This window comes from Trametes versicolor, assembly GCF_000271585.1.
Source record: "Trametes versicolor FP-101664 SS1 unplaced genomic scaffold TRAVEscaffold_1, whole genome shotgun sequence".
NCBI classification, from domain to species: domain Eukaryota; kingdom Fungi; phylum Basidiomycota; class Agaricomycetes; order Polyporales; family Polyporaceae; genus Trametes; species Trametes versicolor.
Window position 1 is genome coordinate 1,082,603 of NW_007360321.1, and position 16,942 is coordinate 1,099,544.

A 16,942-nucleotide genomic window follows, 5' to 3' on the forward strand; every position below is an offset into this window, starting at 1 on the left:
TGGGCGCTTCTGTATATTTACGACCTGACACGTCTTCAGCAGGCTGAATATTCAACTGTGTTGGGTCGAGCAAAACGCATGTGCATATATGCTCCATTGGCCTTCCTACAACAATCTCTTACACCCATGTGAGAGGAAAGAGATGACATAGGTTCTGTATCTGCCAACATGTAAACCAGAACGGAGTGGAAATACGGACAGCAAAGCGGCGAGGGAAGCAACACAGAACAGACAGAACGGGACCGTCGGGGACTAAGGGGGAGTGGAGAATGTATGTCACAAGATACATGTCGCCTAACGTCTGACGGAGAAAGAGTGTACGAGGATGCGAGGAATAACGCGTAAAGACAGACTCGGGGGCGGCCGGCGGGCGCGGGTGGGAGAGATGATATCGCGTAGAAAGAACAAATATCAATATAGAGGCCGTCAAGCCCATTCCGGAGGTACACTGGTGTAGAAGAGAGGGTATTGAGAAGGCGATCCCGAGCTTCCAGGGGCATGGTTTGATTAAGCCCAGACCTGTACCATGTGTGAGCAAGTCTGTGCCTCACACATAATGTTGTGAAAAGACAAACCCTGAGTGTGCTGTCCCAGCTACCAGTGCACAACGCCATGCCGTCGGAGCTGACGCCGAGGCAGCTGACACGGTTCTCGTGGCCAGTGAGAACACCGACCCGCTCGCCCTTGAGGGTGTCCCAAACGTTGCACGTCCAGTCGTCGTAACCGCCGAACAGAATCCGGCCAGAGATTGAGAAGGCAACGGAAGTGATACCGCAAAGGATGTTGTCGTGTGTGAAGGCGTTAAGCTCGCGGTCCGCCCGGATATCGAACAACCGACACGAAGCGTCGTCGGAGCCAGTGGCGAAGGCATCTCCGTTAGGGAAGAAGCTATCTAAGCGTTAATGTGTGTATCTAGATAACATGCGTATGATGCAAGACGAACCTAACGGCGTTGATATCGGACTCGTGGCCAGTGAAGGTCTGCGTCGCCTTGCCACTCCGGATATCCCACAACTTGGCAGTCGCGTCACACGCACCAGACACAAACACGTTCTGGTTGGGGCCGAGCGACAAACTGGCAAGTGTGGTCAGGTCCGATGTAAAACTGTCAGCGCGCCGAGAACTGCGAAAGCTTACCTCATCACATCACCGGTGTGGTCGCTGAACTCAACGACCCGAACGCCTGCCTCGATATCCCACAGCATGCAAGTCATGTCGCCCGAGCTGGTCACGATTTGGCGGTCATTGAGGAAACGGCAGCAACTGAGGTAGCCGGAGTGAGCGCTAAGCTCGCGGGCGCCCTTGACGTTGTTCCCCTCCTTGGAGTGGAGGTTGTAAATTGAGCAGATGTTGTCGAGACCACCGCAAGCGACGTAGTTGCCAGACGGGGAATACGCACACGTCATGACCCAGCTAGACCGCAAGGGAATGGCGTGAACCTTGTTGGTGGTGTATGCGTCCCAAACGATGAGCTTTCCGTCCTGCGAAGCAGAAACCAAGTGCCGCCGGTCAGTCGCCCAGTGCATGGCGTAGATCTTGGCAAGGTGACCGCGAAGTGCACGGCGGGGACGCATGACAACTCTGGGCAGCGCAGGAACCTCGTTGGCCATTGCCCGCACTATCATTGATTATTGATGTAAGTTGACTAGCCAGCTCACAACGTTCGGATGAGGAAGTACTTACGGCTAGTATCCGCGGAGGACTCCCTCTTTGCGCGAATTTTCTCCTTCAGACTCTCCGCCTCGCGCCTGGCGGCGGCGATACGCTCCTGGATATCTCCTTGGGGCGACTGGGACATGGTATGAACAGAAGAGATACTGCAAGAATGGATGGGGTGAGTTCCTGGATCACGTCGTCGAGAAACCGAGTGTCTCAGAGCCTCAAGCGCAGCACACAGCAAGAGAAACGTACCGTGCGAGACTACAAGAAGCTGTAGAGAAGGGGTAGGCGGTCGGGAGCTGACGGAAACTTTCGTGGGAACCGACAAAGACTAGCTGGAGCTACACGGAAGTCTCTGCAGCTGGAGAACGTGTCGGACGACAACGACGAAGTCCTGGAGGATGGGGCGAGCGGAGGAAGATGGGGGGAGATGGCAAGGGGGAGACCGGGCCTGGAGGACGACGGCGACTGTCAACTGGCAGTGGGAGCGTTGATGGACTCTGCTGAGGCTCCCTTCGCCGCCCTCGGATCCGTCCTCTCTCGGTTCGCCCTCCGCTCCGGCCAGACAGGCGCCGTCCTCCAGCCAGCCGTAGCCGGCCGTCCGTCCGCCCGGCCGTGTTCTCGGCCGTGCTCTCGGCCATGTCCGGCTACCCAAAGCGGAAGGGCAAGGTTCGTATACTCAACGCTCACTCCTCCTCGTGCTCCGACTCGCTCGGACCGCGCGCCTCATGCGGTTCTCGTCTTCCCTCCATCTGCTCCCCTCACAGGCTTCATCTCATCCACACACGCATGCAGTGGAGAACAGCTATACGCTCAGCATGGTCGGCGACTTCGGAGGGCATGGCGGAACTCACGTCGGCTCCCAACTCTCCTCGTCGGGTGCACGTAAACTGCGCCTCATCTGTGATCTATGATGATACCGGCCCGACATACCTCGCGTCGCGCCACGGACCTTGGCCAACCTCCTCAGCTCCGCCGAGGCCTCTGAGTCAAGCGAGCTACGGTCCACGCTCCACGACTCACATACAGATCCAAGTACAAGGGCGCAAATGACCTGCAAGATCCGATGGACCAGTGACTCACCCCCAACTTTCTCATCAGTACATTCGCATACAGAACCCGGCTCATCCTCTTTGTAGATACATCACCCAATTGTATCGACGAGCGGACATTCCCGCGCTCGACTATATGCGTTCGATGGCATTCTTGATTTGACACGCAGCAGACTCAACCGTCGAATCTCGTACGTTGAATGTACCCCAGTAGCATGAGTCGACCTGTGAGTGCTTTCCATGCCTTTTCGACGTCCTCAACTTGTCGAATGGTGGGACTGAGATGTACTCAACCACAGGCATGCGTCACTGCTTCCACCGCGTCGAGATGGTCTAATTGTCCGATCCGGAGCGCTGGTCTCAAGGCAGCATGCGAGGAGCCAGCCTGTGCGTTCCTGCAAATCCATCCAGCTATGAGATCGCTGTTGCACAGAAACCGACGGTGCGTCCGGCCGGTCTTTCTTTCTGCCTAGCGTCGCATCGACCAATACCGTTGGTCAGCTATTCTAAGCAATTCAAAGATTGAAGTTTGTGGTCACACAACATTCTCGATATGTCCGGGCAGAAAACAGGGCGGATGGTTTCGCCCGCATGCGTTGTGTTCTGCATCCACATGAAGCTGCCACGGACATCATATCGTAATTATCCGTTGGTCGTACCCACAGCCGATGGCTGGATTGTGAATTTCCCAGGGGTTGTCGACTCCTCTGCAGTACCCATGATATCCAGTGGATGTGGTGAAGCTGCCAGGTTTACGGCAGCCCGTAAGACACCGGCCGCGGAGAGCATCCCCCTTTTGACGCTGGCCAGAAGCGGTGTCCGTCACAGTCTAATCCTACTGACTTTCCCAAACAGGCACATCCCAATCGGCCGCCCGGAGCTGCAGATCTTGGAATCGGTTCCACATATGCTGGCTAATACGATGCATTCTATTAGGACGGACAGAATGGCGCAGTCGCAGCCGGTGCCGCCTACGTTCACGCTACCGCCCTGCCGGCCTTTATGCAAGCCCGTCACCACATCCCCATACGTTACGAGGCGGGGTTCGCGGTGAGGGCCTGCGCAATATCCAGGTAGCAGGGCGTCCCGGTGGTTCATGCGAGTCGCCCATTCAGCGCGGCGCGCTCGCCCGTACTGCGTCTGCGAGGCTCTCGGAGCCGCCCATGCCGCCGACGGTAACTTCTCGCGCAAGCGTGTCTCATTGGCTAATATCATATTGCAGGCGGATGACTGGTGGCACAATTTCCAACTGTGTGTCCCGCTCTACGATGGGGAGGTCGTGGACGTGACATAGATCATGCAGGATAGATCCAAACACAGCATTAACGGTGGGAGACTCAATCTCCGTTGGCCATGATAATTGACCAAACGCAGCCCTGCGGGAGATCGCCTTGGTCCCGAGCCATCTTCGCAGGATCACCCGTTGTGCCACACCCGCGTTTGTGATGTGCTGCCCTGACTCACGTCCGGTGGTTCTCCATGCCAGACCAGCCCCCTGCGTTCGTCTTACCGGGCTCGGCGCAGCAATCTCTGTATTCCACACAGTGACGCATACGTGTTTCCGGATACGCGGCTGTTGACACCGCCCCGTCTTTCTTGTCGCCGTTCCAACCCGCACCGAGCTTGACGTGCTGACATTGTCGGCATCCCATCGACGCATATGTCTCCGAATACCGCAGATGCTCGGACCTGCAGTTATCGCTCGGGACACATGGATGGTATAAGGGACCTGCAAAGCCATCCCGTCTGTCTCATTCCCCCAGTGCTCATCTCCTCTACTCTTCTCTCTCTTTCTCGATCTCATAGTAGATCACACACCGTCTATCTATACTCGACTTTCCCCAAGGATCCTTTCGAATATGTCGCAGCGTGAGTCACATGTATCTTATCCGCCCGTTTCCTACTCACCAAGCCAGGGACAGACTGGCGCATGGAATTCAACAACTACTGTCAGCAGAACCGACTGACCAACGTACAATGGTCGGAGGCAAGAGCCGGGCCTCAGAACGCGCCTACTTGGACTGCTTCAGTATGGAGTAAGTCGGCCTATCACCCCTTGGTATGCAGAAAGCACTGAATTCGGCACGATAGTTAACGGAATAGAATACGGTCGCGGATCTGCACTCAGTGTCGGAGGAGCACGCGAAATTGCCTCGGAGCAAGCACTGCGCGTCCTGTGGAGTGCCCGCAGACAGTGAAAATGCCGGTAAGACATCATTGCAAACCCACTTGCACTGTTGCTGAATGTGCAGTAGACCAAACGAACGACCCCAGCAACGCATCCTTAACCTACCTAATGCTAATGTCCCCCACGGACTCAATGTAGCAACTATCGCCACGCCCGACTGGATCTGTATCTCTCTTAGGCTCTGGGAGTTCCGCTATAGCCCCCTCTGCTATCCTCGCTTTCCCGCTGTGTATGCCTGCAGATGCGTTCGTGCGTGATGCTCTATGATGATAATGCGATGGTTCTACTTCTACGCCGGTCTACGCCGGTCACCGCCTGCGCTCATAAGGACTTGGGCTTGCTATGCTCGGAGGGGACTCAGGAGCTTTTGCTATGCGGTCTGCGGTCTGAGAGCGGCTCTAGCATGTGTTCACGCTGCTCCTGCTTCGCGCCGGCACTGGAAACGGCGCTAATTTCCGAAGCCCGCCGCCCCAAATTTACGACCACTCGCCGACGACCAGCAGACATTTACCTTCCCCAGCACTTCCCCGGAACCGTCTTTTGCACTGAATCTGGATCTGTGATGGCTCGGACATAACCGAAATGGATCGGTAATGTCCCGCAAGCTTCTACATGCGCGGCCATCGAGGATGTGCACGATGCTGGTCGATCTCGGTGCTGCTGGACCGAATTCCTGCTTCCGGCTGGAATACCTCACGAGGAGATTCATGTAGGCACCGAAGTCTAGACCTCCAGTCGCCACGCGGAAACAGACAACACGAAGCAAGCATCAAGCGGACTCGATTTCGGGGAAAGAGCTTGCCGCGAATCCTCGGCTGCCCCACGGCTGCGTGCAGAATGCCTGTGAGTGTCTTATAGAACTCCGCTTTGGCGAATCGCCACCTCCCCGCTTCAGACGGAGCTGCGTTTTGTCATACAGCTTGAATGACACATGTTGCCCGCCGCCCTCGTCGAGCTCTGGGAGTGCCCTAGGGTCGTGCCTCCTTATCTGGCAACAAACGCAAGCCTTCCGCCCCTCACCTTCTTGCGGCGTACGTCTCATGGAGCGGTGCGTCTTCGCCAGTGATCTCCCCGTCCCCGCTTTGTTGCTAGCTCATCGATCGAGCTGCCTGTGATGCGCAAGGACTTCAGTACGGGCATATGAGCTCCTAGCCCTGCTGTTCTCAAGTTCCCCTTCTCGCTGCAGCGCAACCTGCCGTAGACCGCCATGGCAAGCCGAAGGTCCGAGCGGAGCCTGGGGAGGTGTATATAGCGGAACCGTTGGGCACCTCAGAGGCTCTCCAGAACATAGAACAGGATGGCTCCCAAAGGTACGTGCTCACCTACTAGTGTTCGTGCGTCCTCGGCCAACAACATTCTCCCCTCTCTTCTCCGCAATTGCAGAGAACCCCACTGTCGCTTTGAACAACTGTGAGTGGCTCCGGGTCCGCCTCGTGGAACGACGCTCATCCGTCTGCAAACCAGACTTACAGGGCAAAGGTCGCCTAACCGCGCTGACCTGGGAGCACAAGTCTGAGGGGCCTCGCCACGACCCTGTATGGACTTCCCACTGCAAAGGTAAGCCTTTGTGTCATGATTAGTCGCTATCTGAGGTAAATCTGACGTCGTGTGCAGTGGACGGCGTAGAGGTGTCTACCGGTACAGGCAAGACCCAAAATCTGGCCAAGGAGGCGGCGGCAGAGAAGGCTAAGACCATCCTGGAGGCTCAGGACCAGGCGGCTCAAAACTCCGAGTCCGCGACCTGACCGACTGGCGCCTGATCTGAATGCTTCTCTCCATTGTGCTTTCACGTAGCTTTCCTCTCTCCCTTCACGTCGTCTCGGACTTCTCCATGCGCCCCGTGTAGCGATACCTGTGCCTAGATTGTCATGTGTCTTCTCGATCTCGTATGTATTGCTGTGGGTGCTCATACATACCGTCCGATACAAGCGCTGAGGCGCTCGCGAGCATGTGCCTGGGCGCCGTCTGCCTGGAGACTCGCGCATTGCACCACGATGGCGACTGTCGCCGTCCCCATCGTCATCCAGGGAGCGCAGATGCAAAATGCCACAGGCGTTATGCGCAGTCGCGTCTCAGATGCCATACTGACCGGCAGATCCTCCACGTCATGCCCATTATCGTCGTTGCTTGCCCGGCCTCTCGAAACAAGAATGTTGAGTGCACGTATCTTCCCGAGGCTCTTCTATCAGTCCGGTGAGTGTTTCCGAGCATTAATCTAGTTCCCGAGTTTTGACGGTCCTTCAGGCGCAGCGGCCTCACGCTATCGCCGTGCTGTCATCTCAAGTGCTGGCATCTACCTATTGGTTGTGACCGCCCCCCGGGACATGTCGAGCGTCACGATCGCGCCGATTCTATCAGCTCATCTGCAGTGTTTGGTACAGCGCAGCGGTAGAGTCACTTGCTACCCGCAGCACACGGGGGACATGTACGTTGACGTGACTAATCGCGCACTGTGCAGCGCATCGGTGTGGATAGATGTCCAACCCGCTGCAAGCCCCACTCACTGGCAGGTGGCGATTCCAACCGCTCCTTCCAGTGTATAACTTAACGTACGTGGCCCGTTCATTCACGCCGGAGTGTTTTCGGGCTTCCCGGGCCTTGTTCTGTATATCGTCCTGACGGCATTCCGCAGAGACAGCGGCCGATTTGCTTGGCCGCGCAGGATATACAAAATAAGACGCTGGGCAGTAATATTGCGGTGTGCGTGTCCTTTGATATCCCGCGATGATGTCAGTCGATATAAGGAAACGTGTTTGACAGAGTTTAGCTTCGAGGCGCCGTCTCCGCAACGTTACAATCTCGTAATCCCTCGTAGTACTATCCAGATGCAAGCACCTGTCAAGGTGAGTTGTCATCCCCGTAGTGGCGAGATATGATGCAATGCCGTCGACTATATTGAAGTCCACTGATAGATATATATGACCACTTTAACAAGCGTGGACGCCGACTCTGAGCGTGTGGGCGGATCACCCCTCAGTGCCGTTCAAGAGCGTACGACGCTACATTTTATGATATTGTTTAGCTTCAGCAGAAAGCTGCTCACTCCACCCTGGGTCGACCTCAAGAGGAGGGTTCCGTAGCCGACAGAAACTTGTGGGGTCTCGTAGACCCTAAGCAGAAATGTGCGCGGTGAAAACTATAGGGCGGAACGCGTCGAAATACAACTGACTTTGGATTATCAGGTACCCTGGTTGTCGGGTTGGTTGTCCCACGTCTCTCCGATCGCGACGCGGTCGGGCCTCGGCACAGCACACATTCGGAGACACCGCGTGCGAAGACAAGCCTCGTCGCATCGGAGGACCCTGCAGGAAAAATGGATAGAGGTACGCATAATCGCGTCCCATAGTTTTGGGGCCCGGGCACACTCGCGTCTGCCGACTTGTCGTGTTTCCGCCGTTGCTCAGGGACGTCAGAGGCCTAGTGTACCCATGCGTCGTTAGGCGTTCCACTATAGAGGCGGGGGCCACTGACCGGAGTGGCATACCTCTCTGACATCGAACGGGCGTAGATGAGCGCAGGTACCTTGTATAAAACGGTGGAAGGGCCGGGGTGCATTTCCTCAGACCCAGAACCACCTCGAAACCGTCCTCGCATCCTCAGCATTCACCTCTAAATCTATAATGCCTCGTATGCCCGTTTCTCTTCGTCCGCCGTTTCCCCTAGACTGACCGTTTACTTCAGGCTACGCCGTTGACCTGAACAACCGCGAGTACATCGTGCACGCCACTGCGAGCTATGCTGACCGGGTGTTGCTATACAGACCTCCAGAAGCAGAACCAGCTCGCTGCCCTGAACTGGGTTGAGAGCCACACCGGCGCCGGAAACAATATTCAGTGGACCACGACCTGCAAGAGTAAGCTGTCCTGCGCCACAACCTCTCGCCGCTGAAACCCGCTGACCGTGCGTCTTAGTCAACGGCGAGGTTCATGGAACCGGAACTTCTAGTGTGAAGAACACGGCGAAGGAGGAAGCGGCCAGACAGGCCCTCGTCAAGCTCGGGCTCTTGTCTGGGTAGGAGGAAACGGTTGTTCCGCCATCGGCGGCTGCTTAGCTGTGCGCGCTCCCTTAAAGCCTGTTTGTGGAATGTCCGCTGTCGTCATCCGTGGTGGCTGTTTGTGAGAATCAGATCCGCTTGTGCCTTTCTTGGATTGCGGTGTCGTGCGCCGCCGGGGAGTGGTGCTCAAACATTTTGAGTTGCCGCCGGTGTTCCTGCCTTACGTAAGATGCATTGTTCGCGTGTGCCAGCAGAGCTTGCACGGCGCTCGCAGGCTTGAGATAAACTACGACGGCAGATCTGAAGAATGTCACGTAGTCGGGCGGTGCCTTTGCTGGTGGCAGGTGTCACAGGTAGAATGATATTTTCGCTGGAATGCACTGAGATCTCCGAGGCTGATCTGCGTTTGGCGTTGCACAGGCGTGTTGTCCGGCATTTACATCTTTAAGCCCTTGTTTGACCAAAACAGTAACAAGCAAGTGTATTTCCCTGTGTACCCTCCGGCGAAACGCTAACTCACCTGGTCGAAACGGCTTTGTCACAGTGCTCCATCCCGCGCTGACGTGCGCCCCCCAACGACGCCCTCAGATGCGGGCCCTTACGCCGTAGAAACAGCGGCTGAAGGCCAGTCGACACCGGCCTCCGCACCGAACTCTCGAGAGGCTCCCGGACGGGCGTCTGACGGCGGTACAGGCAAATGATGTAGTTCTCTTGAAACGCGCATCTGCTATAGTACATGACAATATTCCTACGGTCAATGCCATGCCCAGTGACGTGGAGTGCATAGCGCGGTGCCCCGGTGGGGACCTCATGGCTTGTCAACGTCCATTCCGCTCGTCGGCGATGCGGCCTCTGGCCTGCGTTCCCATATCTGCACCGACACACGGGAAATTAACCACGGACGGCTTCGCACGGGGGCAGCCCTGGGCGGGCGGGGACGTACCTGCAGGATAGTCTCGCCCAGCACAATCATCTCCTTCCTGATCTCTTCCACAATCAGATCCTGAATCTGGAACCACCTCTCATTCTCCCCGCCGCCTGCACCGGCTCGGAGGTGGACCTTCCACACTGTGCTCTCCTTGTCGTGCGTGGTGCCTGCCGCCGACTCGTGCGTGACGTTCGCGATCAGGTCGTAGACAGTGGAAGGATGCGACGCCGGAGCATCCAGGTCTGTGGGAAGAGGCGCCACGATCGAGGCAGAGGGTTAATACAGATGCTGCGCTTCCATGGCCTGGGGCACCTACACTCCCTGAAGTCGAGACCCCGCAGAGGGAAATTAACAACGGTGGGATTCTTCTCCTCCACGAACTGGTTTTTGGTGAAGCGTTTGAAGTGCAGGACGATGTAAGGCGGTAACCGCTGGCATTTGAAGCGGCGTAGCTGTCCGACGGATTCCTGTGGCGGCACATCAGGGGTGCACGTCAAGGAGGCCCGGGGGCGGCGTACCTGCGTCTTCTGGCCGTCATACTTGGCCAGTACGGACTGTATGCTGACTTGCGGAATGATATTCTTCTCCACCGAGTCTTGGAACAATGGTGGCGGTGGTAGATCGACAGCAAGGAAGAGGAACGGCGATACGGCGGACTTGAGTTCTATCAAGCAGCGTGAGGAACCCGTCCGACGCATTGCGGAGACTGTCTGAAACTACTCACCTCGGTCAATGTCAAACCGTGGCCGTTCGCCGGTCTCGGAGTCTGGTCGTACGAGGACCTGCTGTGTTTCCATGCGAACCTCGCCTTGGAAGGTGCTGAAAATGACGCCTGGCAAGAGCGTCTGTCAATCACTTCGACGAGACGCCGTGTTCGCAGACATACTGGAGTTCTTCTTCTTGGTGCCACCCATATCCTTGTGGAGACGGTTGAGGAGCCATCCGAGGAATTCTACGGGGTCACCCTGTTTTTCCAGGCTGAACTTGCCAGTACTCGCTCGGTTGACCTCTTGCAGAAATTCGTGCGGGCTGACCTGGCTCTTGAACAGGCGAGGGTTCCACAATTTCTTCGCGAGACCAGCGAACCTCCTTAGCAGCTCTGATTGCTTTCCACGGTAATTTGAGAGCAACAGGTGGTCTCGCAATGGTGCTACATGGAGAAGGGAGTGGATAACGACGTTTAGGTAATCGTTCCTTTTGATGTTGTTCAGGCCAATATAGCCAGGGACGTAGGATTTATTGGAGAGGTCGTAGGACGGTTTCTGTAGATGTATGGGGGTGGACAGAGTTGAGGTTGACGCTTGGGTGAAGGTCGGGGAGAGGACGAAAGATATGTCCTCGAGCGAAGGGTCCGAAACGGGGTAGCCGTCGGGGAGTACATAGACCTGGGCGGCTTGTAAGAATGGTAGAGCATATGGCTGGCACGCAGCACGAATGCATACCTTGGTAGTTTCAAGGTTTATGAAAACGTGATGGTCGTCGTGGATGGCATGTGCAAACGCGTACGAGTTTCGCCCTCTGCCCTGGAAGTATTTCCCGCAGACGAGACAGCCATATATGTTGATGTTGGACGAAGAGACAGAGCACACTTTCTCGAAGTCGAAGTCTAGTACAGCCCTGTTGATCTGTGTGCCTGTTAAGATGTAATCCATTTCGCCCTACAGACGATACATACAGTATCGAGATACAGGTCTGAAGCCTTCAAGGGCTCTGTCTGGCCTGCAGATTCCTCCTCCTCTTCTTCGCTGTCCTCGCCGGCTAACGCGGTCGGTGTCTCTACGTGTTCTGGCTGAACGGCGTCCTCTACGCGTGCCTTCTTCGACGGGCGGGCGGAGTCGTCGGTGGGGTTTGCGTGTTTCGAGCGAGTAGCCATCTGCTGAAACAGAAGATCGATACAAGCACAAGGAAGAGCGAGGAGTGAGCAAGATGCAGGGTCGGAGGACGGAGCCGAGTGCAACCTGAGCGCGTTTGCGAGCGCGATGTGGCTCCCGCGCGACGCGTGGATATTCCATATAGAGTGTTCGGGGGCCCTATCCGGCTACTTGGCCGTTTTTGGAAAAGTAGTAAGCGGCGGTCCTCCATTCGCGCATCGCGACTTTGGCTGAAGACCTCTTCTCTTCCTCCTCACTCTCGACGACTCGCTCGACGGTACAGGGCTGTCCGTGTTCTGGGGAAGATAACTGAATATGCTGCGCCTCGGCTGCAACAGGACTCTCGGTGCCATTCTGCGTCGACAGTCTGACGTCGCGCGCTGGGCCTCGACCTCAGCAGCTCCCTCTCACCAACCAAATGCGCCGCTTGACCTTGACCCGGCGTTTCAAGCATTGCTTAGGGACGTGGAGATGTCTCTGACCAATAAAGTCAAGTACGAAGCCTCAAACGTTCCTCGGGAACTGGAAGTGTACCCCCATGATCCCGACGCGGCGGAGGATTACTTGACACCCGCGGAGCTCGACGCACAAGACGAGGGTATTGGCGGTCAAGAACGGAGGAAGTCTCCCGCGGCATTTTTCGGGAGCCAAAGAACTGGCGCTGTTGTGCTTCCTTTTGAGATGCAGTCTACCATCGGCCGCATGGTCGCGGGTGAGTCTCAAACATCCTACTCACGTCTTGGGGTATCACTTATTGAAGTATCAGCTTCGGATAAGCCCCAGCTGCATCGTGACGCCAAGAGGCTGTTCTTCGACGACAGCAGTCCGCGCACCGAGTGGGACTCCGCTTACGACGTGAAATACAAGTCCGGGAAAGAAGCTGGCAAACATTCACTGCGGGACGCTACCGCGTTCGCGACCGTTGCGCTTCCTTCCCACTACTCTGCCATATATGCCGTACTCGATCATGTCAAACTGCGTCTTGGCCCTGAATGGCAGGTACGGCGCGTGATCGACTGGGGCGCTGCCACGGGAAGTGCACTTTGGTCAGTACTGCGTAATGTCGTAACAGCAGTATCAAACTGATATTTCCCTCCATGCAGGGCGTCAGGACACGTGTTTCAGGGCCGTGCTGGCGAGCGGGGCCCCGCCGACATGTCTGGTTTTGAGATGGCGCAGTCGAGCCTCGACAGCTACCTTGGCATTGACAAGCGTGAGGGCCTCGTGCGCATCGGAAAGCGTCTCATCAAGGGTATGCAACGCTGTTGAACAAAGTCCTTTGAGCTGACATTCTGCAGATGTCGAGATGGGTAGTCTTGACGTAGCTTGGCGAAGGGCGTTCCACGAGGACAACGTCTTAACCCGAGCAGATGGCTCCGACGTCCTAGCGGTATCTGCATTTTTGCTCTCTTCGATCCCCACGCCGGTAGAGCGGAAGGCGCTTGTAACAGAAATGTGGGAGAGCGGGGCAGAAGTCATGGTATGTGTGGCAACACGTCAAGGGATACCAAGCATGCGGTCTCATGCGTTCTGCCCTGTATAGGTTCTCATCGACCACGATTTCGAGGCTGTCGCAGAAGCTAGAGAACAATTCCTCAGGCTGGGCAGGAAGGAACTAGAAGATCCGTTGACCTCCGACCTGTCCATTAGGGGCTCCCATGTCGTCGCGCCGGTATGTCACTAATCCGAGGCGGCGGGTTGCATGCTGACGCTGGAACAGTGTCCACATGACGGCGCATGCCCGCTATATCAGCCGGGAGCCAGCAAGCTGGTTTGCAGCTTCTCTCAGCGTCTACAGCGTCCAGAGTTCGTCCGCAAGACGAAGCACTCCGGCACGGGTCATGAGAACACGGATTATTCGTACGTTGTGATACGTAGGGGACCTCGCCCGGCGCCGGCCACCACGAAAGTGGGGCGAGTTGGGGACGTCGCCAGACGCGACATCGCCAAGCAGGTTGACGCGTCGGTAACCCACCTTTCGATCGACGGAGAACACCGGGCCTCACCCGTTGCGGACGGCAGCCAAGATGTCGCGGAAGAAGATGTTCTGGGCCATGAGGAGACGGCACTCACTACGTCCGATGTGTATGCAGCCTTGAGGCAGGAGGCTTACGGCTGGCCCCGTCTAGTCTTCCCTCCGCTCAAACGCAGCGGTCACATTATCATTGACGGCTGCACGGCGGAAGGTGAGTTGACCAATGGTATCGAACACGCGGATTGATGATAACCGGTTCTTTGTAGGTCAAATTATGCGTATGACCATCCCGAAGTCGCAGGGTAAGCAGCCATTCTACGATGCTCGCAAGTCCGAATGGGGGGACTTGTTCCCTCATGAGCCCAAGAACAAGCCGCAAGTACGAAAAGTGCTTCGCCCGGGACAAACCACAGGGGAGGGGCAAGACATCGGCAAACGGAAACGCAGGGGTCCCAAAAGCACTACTGCCAACTATTCTGAGATGTCGGAGGACATCAGGGAAGAGCGGCGGGGTCAACGAAGATCACAGCGACTGGCGGAGGACCATGGAGGCCACTAGACCACCGTTCATGTGCTTTTGAATCGTCGCTTTCATATTGCTCTACTCGCTTTCACACCGTAGTTGTAGTACCCTTACCTTAATGATCCACACTACTCTTATAAGGACATCCTTGCTCACATGTGCCCAGAGAGAAACCAATTATAAGCATCGAGTAGAACAAAGGTAGGCGAGCGACAAGAGGAGCGCGATATCCCTTACGCATCCACAATTTGGATGCTAGGACCCTGCCGAGAGCTTAGGAGGACTCGCGTGATCGCTTGCGCTACAGACTTGTTAAATATGCCTGTTCACAGTTCACGACAAGACCACGCAGACTTACTAGGCTTCTGGCTGGTGTCCTTCTTGGTCGCCTCCGCCTTGGGGTCGCGGATGTTGCCCGTGGCGCGCTTTACGACAGTGAGAAAGTATCGGATGTTCTTCACAACATCGTTCACGGGGAAGTGCATCTAGAGGTAGCCGTCAAGGACATATCCCGACCTCTAGGGGAAACGTGCTTACCTTGGCAATGGGCTGCCTGATGGTGCCTTCCTTGTCGCCCTTCCACTCGCTCGTACCCTTGAGCCTCCGAATAAACCCACCGATGTCATCCGTAACCGTGCCTCTACGTTCTGAAGGCATCAGCCCACGGGGACCGAGGACTCGACCGAGTTTAGGGGTGATGCCACGAATGAGGGAACTGCTACACAGGAAAAGAGTAGCTTGGTGGCGACCATTGATGATCTGGCGCGTACATGAGCAAGCTGAACGCGTCATAGCGGAAGTATACGCACACCCTCGACGAGCTCAAGACCTCCAACAATGTCGGCGCCAGCTTTCTTTGCTTCCTCAGCCTGCCGTCCCTCTGCAAACACGAGGATGCGGTCCTTGCTCTGCTCCTTGGTTTCTCGGGGTAAGTTGAAACGGCCCTTCGGGATGGTGGTCCCCTTGCCCATCTCGGTCTTGACGACGAGCTCGTACGTCGAGTTTGGCGACGCCACCTCGACTGCCTGAGCCAGACGTACACCTTAGGCAAGTTTATACAGCTAGTGTGCACAACTTACCCGCAGGACAGTAATCGCGTCGTCCAGCGTCATCTTCTCGTTGTCATATACGTTTTTCTTCATCTTCTTCGCCCGCTTCCGCTCCTTAATTGCGAGCTGTTTCTTGGTCGGTACGGGAGGCTTCCTCTCCTTACGAGCCAGGATGGCGGGCGTGTAATGAAACTGCCTCTGAGGCGCATACCTCTGCGTGACCGTCAGTACGCGCGCGAAGTGCACCAATTTTTTATTCACCAGAAGTCCCACCGTTCCACTACATTGTCGACAACGAGAAGCAAACTGGACCAAAGCGAGAGACATGGGAGTGGAGGAAGGAGGTCGAGTAGCGTGCTAGCCGGCGGGCGCTAACGACGCCGTCCTCGAAAGAATGTCCAAGAAAGGCAAGTGCGTGCCACGTGCACTTCCGGTACTTGCCGCTTCACCCTTCAAAGTTCACGGCAAATACATCACAGATTTGACCGTGATCTTGCAATGTGATATAATCCAGCTAAAATGGACTTGCAATCGGCGGTAAGGTACCCAATGATCTTTAGTTTGGAATCTGTCATAATATCACTCGGATGACGTTGAGCCCCTTACAACCGCCTCAACGATTCCCAAATTCACAAAGATCCCGTCACCTCCGATAGTTACGAGCACATACAAGACATATAGTTCCGACCATATATTCCTTGCTTTCGATATTCAGGTCGTGATATGCGCAGTAGATGAGGGGAAAACGATATCATTGAAAACACCGAAAATAGCTATATACAAGAGTAGTCTACTGTATACACTGATATACGAGCTGTCGCGCGTGCCCGAAGCGGTCCTCCGCGCAAGAAAGAGCGCCGTGCAGCCATAGAAGCGGAGACCCTTCAAGGTCAGGAGCACCAAAGTCAGGGATGAGCGCAGAAGGCAGCACAGCGAAGACAGCTAAGGACTCGAAGGCTCCCAGAAAGACGATAGACGTAGATGCATCGCATAGAGCCCTAGCAAGTTAAACTAGACCAAGCCACAGTAGTAGTCAGACATGACACAAGAGATAGCAACCAGCCAGGAGCCCTCGAGAAGCCTGAGTACGAGCATGCGAGCCAGCAGAGATAGGTCCAAAGCACAAGAGCGAGCAGCCAGACGAAGACCCCCGTAGTCGAGACCGAGTACAAGGCTGAAAAGGTTAGTAAAGAATTTTCATGGGAGGGCGCGAAGCAGAAAGGAGGAATAATGACAATGGAGAGGAACAGAGGTGAGGGGAGCGAGAGAGAACAGCGCGACAGACGTCCGTCACTAGGAGACCGAGATTTAAGCCCCGCCGATGAACTGTATAGTACATCAGACAGTCGCGCGAAGCGTCCATAAAATCGAGCGCGCAGTTTGCGAGTGGATGGCAAGGCAGGCGTGAGGATTGGGCAGGTTGCAAGACAGGTGCGAGGATTGGGCAGGTTGCGAGACGACGGTAAGAGCCTCGCGACCGTGTTCCAACAGATGCAATGATCGCGGGCGTTTACCACTACTAAGGAGATCACATTGGCTTACTAGCGTGTCATAATGCCATATAACAACGGGAATCCTTATCCATATAACAACTTCCGCGCCGTTTCTGTGATGTACTTGCCACTGTGCCAGCCCACACTTATTTAGTACGCACTGACATTGTCTGGTAGGAAGTAAATATCCTCTATGTTCCAATACGTCAT

General features: G+C 55.8%; 7 protein-coding genes across 7 annotated transcripts; 4 read left to right on the forward strand and 3 right to left on the reverse strand.

Moving 5' to 3' along the window:
• Positions 1 to 507: 507 nt before the first annotated feature.
• On the reverse strand, positions 508 to 1,798 carry TRAVEDRAFT_32890 (G-protein beta subunit; the record flags this gene model as incomplete). The annotated part of the gene is made up of 5 exons (XM_008033754.1): positions 508 to 519; positions 576 to 888; positions 944 to 1,075; positions 1,138 to 1,618; positions 1,684 to 1,798. The coding sequence occupies 5 exons, from the start codon at positions 1,796 to 1,798 to the stop codon at positions 508 to 510; spliced, it is 1,053 nt and encodes a 350-aa protein (XP_008031945.1).
• Positions 1,799 to 6,196: 4,398 nt separating this feature from the next.
• TRAVEDRAFT_41468 (uncharacterized protein) lies at positions 6,197 to 6,644 on the forward strand (the record flags this gene model as incomplete). Its single annotated transcript, XM_008033909.1, has 4 exons — positions 6,197 to 6,209; positions 6,283 to 6,309; positions 6,364 to 6,456; positions 6,514 to 6,644. 4 exons carry the CDS (start codon positions 6,197 to 6,199, stop codon positions 6,642 to 6,644), a joined length of 264 nt encoding a protein of 87 aa, XP_008032100.1.
• A 677-nt stretch (positions 6,645 to 7,321) lies between these two features.
• TRAVEDRAFT_25366 (uncharacterized protein) lies at positions 7,322 to 8,477 on the forward strand. Its single transcript, XM_008033605.1, has 6 exons — positions 7,322 to 7,448; positions 7,532 to 7,599; positions 7,660 to 7,742; positions 7,812 to 8,021; positions 8,082 to 8,222; positions 8,408 to 8,477. Exons 3-4 carry the CDS (start codon positions 7,725 to 7,727, stop codon positions 7,977 to 7,979), a joined length of 186 nt encoding a protein of 61 aa, XP_008031796.1. The 5' UTR covers positions 7,322 to 7,448; positions 7,532 to 7,599; positions 7,660 to 7,724; the 3' UTR covers positions 7,980 to 8,021; positions 8,082 to 8,222; positions 8,408 to 8,477.
• Positions 8,478 to 8,519: 42 nt separating this feature from the next.
• On the forward strand, positions 8,520 to 8,914 carry TRAVEDRAFT_41469 (uncharacterized protein; the record flags this gene model as incomplete). The annotated part of the gene is made up of 4 exons (XM_008033910.1): positions 8,520 to 8,526; positions 8,581 to 8,615; positions 8,668 to 8,752; positions 8,811 to 8,914. 4 exons carry the CDS (start codon positions 8,520 to 8,522, stop codon positions 8,912 to 8,914), a joined length of 231 nt encoding a protein of 76 aa, XP_008032101.1.
• Positions 8,915 to 9,586: 672 nt separating this feature from the next.
• TRAVEDRAFT_67956 (cysteine proteinase) lies at positions 9,587 to 11,759 on the reverse strand. The gene is made up of 8 exons (XM_008034492.1): positions 11,497 to 11,759; positions 11,264 to 11,446; positions 10,708 to 11,206; positions 10,546 to 10,653; positions 10,340 to 10,485; positions 10,138 to 10,288; positions 9,837 to 10,063; positions 9,587 to 9,764 (listed from the first exon to the last, which is right to left on the reverse strand). Exons 1-8 carry the CDS (start codon positions 11,692 to 11,694, stop codon positions 9,702 to 9,704), a joined length of 1,575 nt encoding a protein of 524 aa, XP_008032683.1. The 5' UTR covers positions 11,695 to 11,759; the 3' UTR covers positions 9,587 to 9,701.
• Positions 11,760 to 12,007: 248 nt separating this feature from the next.
• Positions 12,008 to 14,335, forward strand: TRAVEDRAFT_138473 (mitochondrial 37S ribosomal protein RSM22; the record flags this gene model as incomplete). Its single annotated transcript, XM_008034493.1, has 7 exons — positions 12,008 to 12,404; positions 12,459 to 12,738; positions 12,796 to 12,944; positions 12,991 to 13,172; positions 13,236 to 13,364; positions 13,413 to 13,878; positions 13,934 to 14,335. 7 exons carry the CDS (start codon positions 12,008 to 12,010, stop codon positions 14,224 to 14,226), a joined length of 1,896 nt encoding a protein of 631 aa, XP_008032684.1. The 3' UTR covers positions 14,227 to 14,335.
• Positions 14,336 to 14,352: 17 nt separating this feature from the next.
• On the reverse strand, positions 14,353 to 15,587 carry TRAVEDRAFT_157943 (ribosomal protein L1). Its single transcript, XM_008034494.1, has 6 exons — positions 15,501 to 15,587; positions 15,270 to 15,452; positions 15,000 to 15,215; positions 14,728 to 14,949; positions 14,549 to 14,675; positions 14,353 to 14,491 (listed from the first exon to the last, which is right to left on the reverse strand). The coding sequence occupies exons 1-6, from the start codon at positions 15,564 to 15,566 to the stop codon at positions 14,424 to 14,426; spliced, it is 882 nt and encodes a 293-aa protein (XP_008032685.1). The 5' UTR covers positions 15,567 to 15,587; the 3' UTR covers positions 14,353 to 14,423.
• Between the last annotated feature and the right edge of the window lie 1,355 nt (positions 15,588 to 16,942).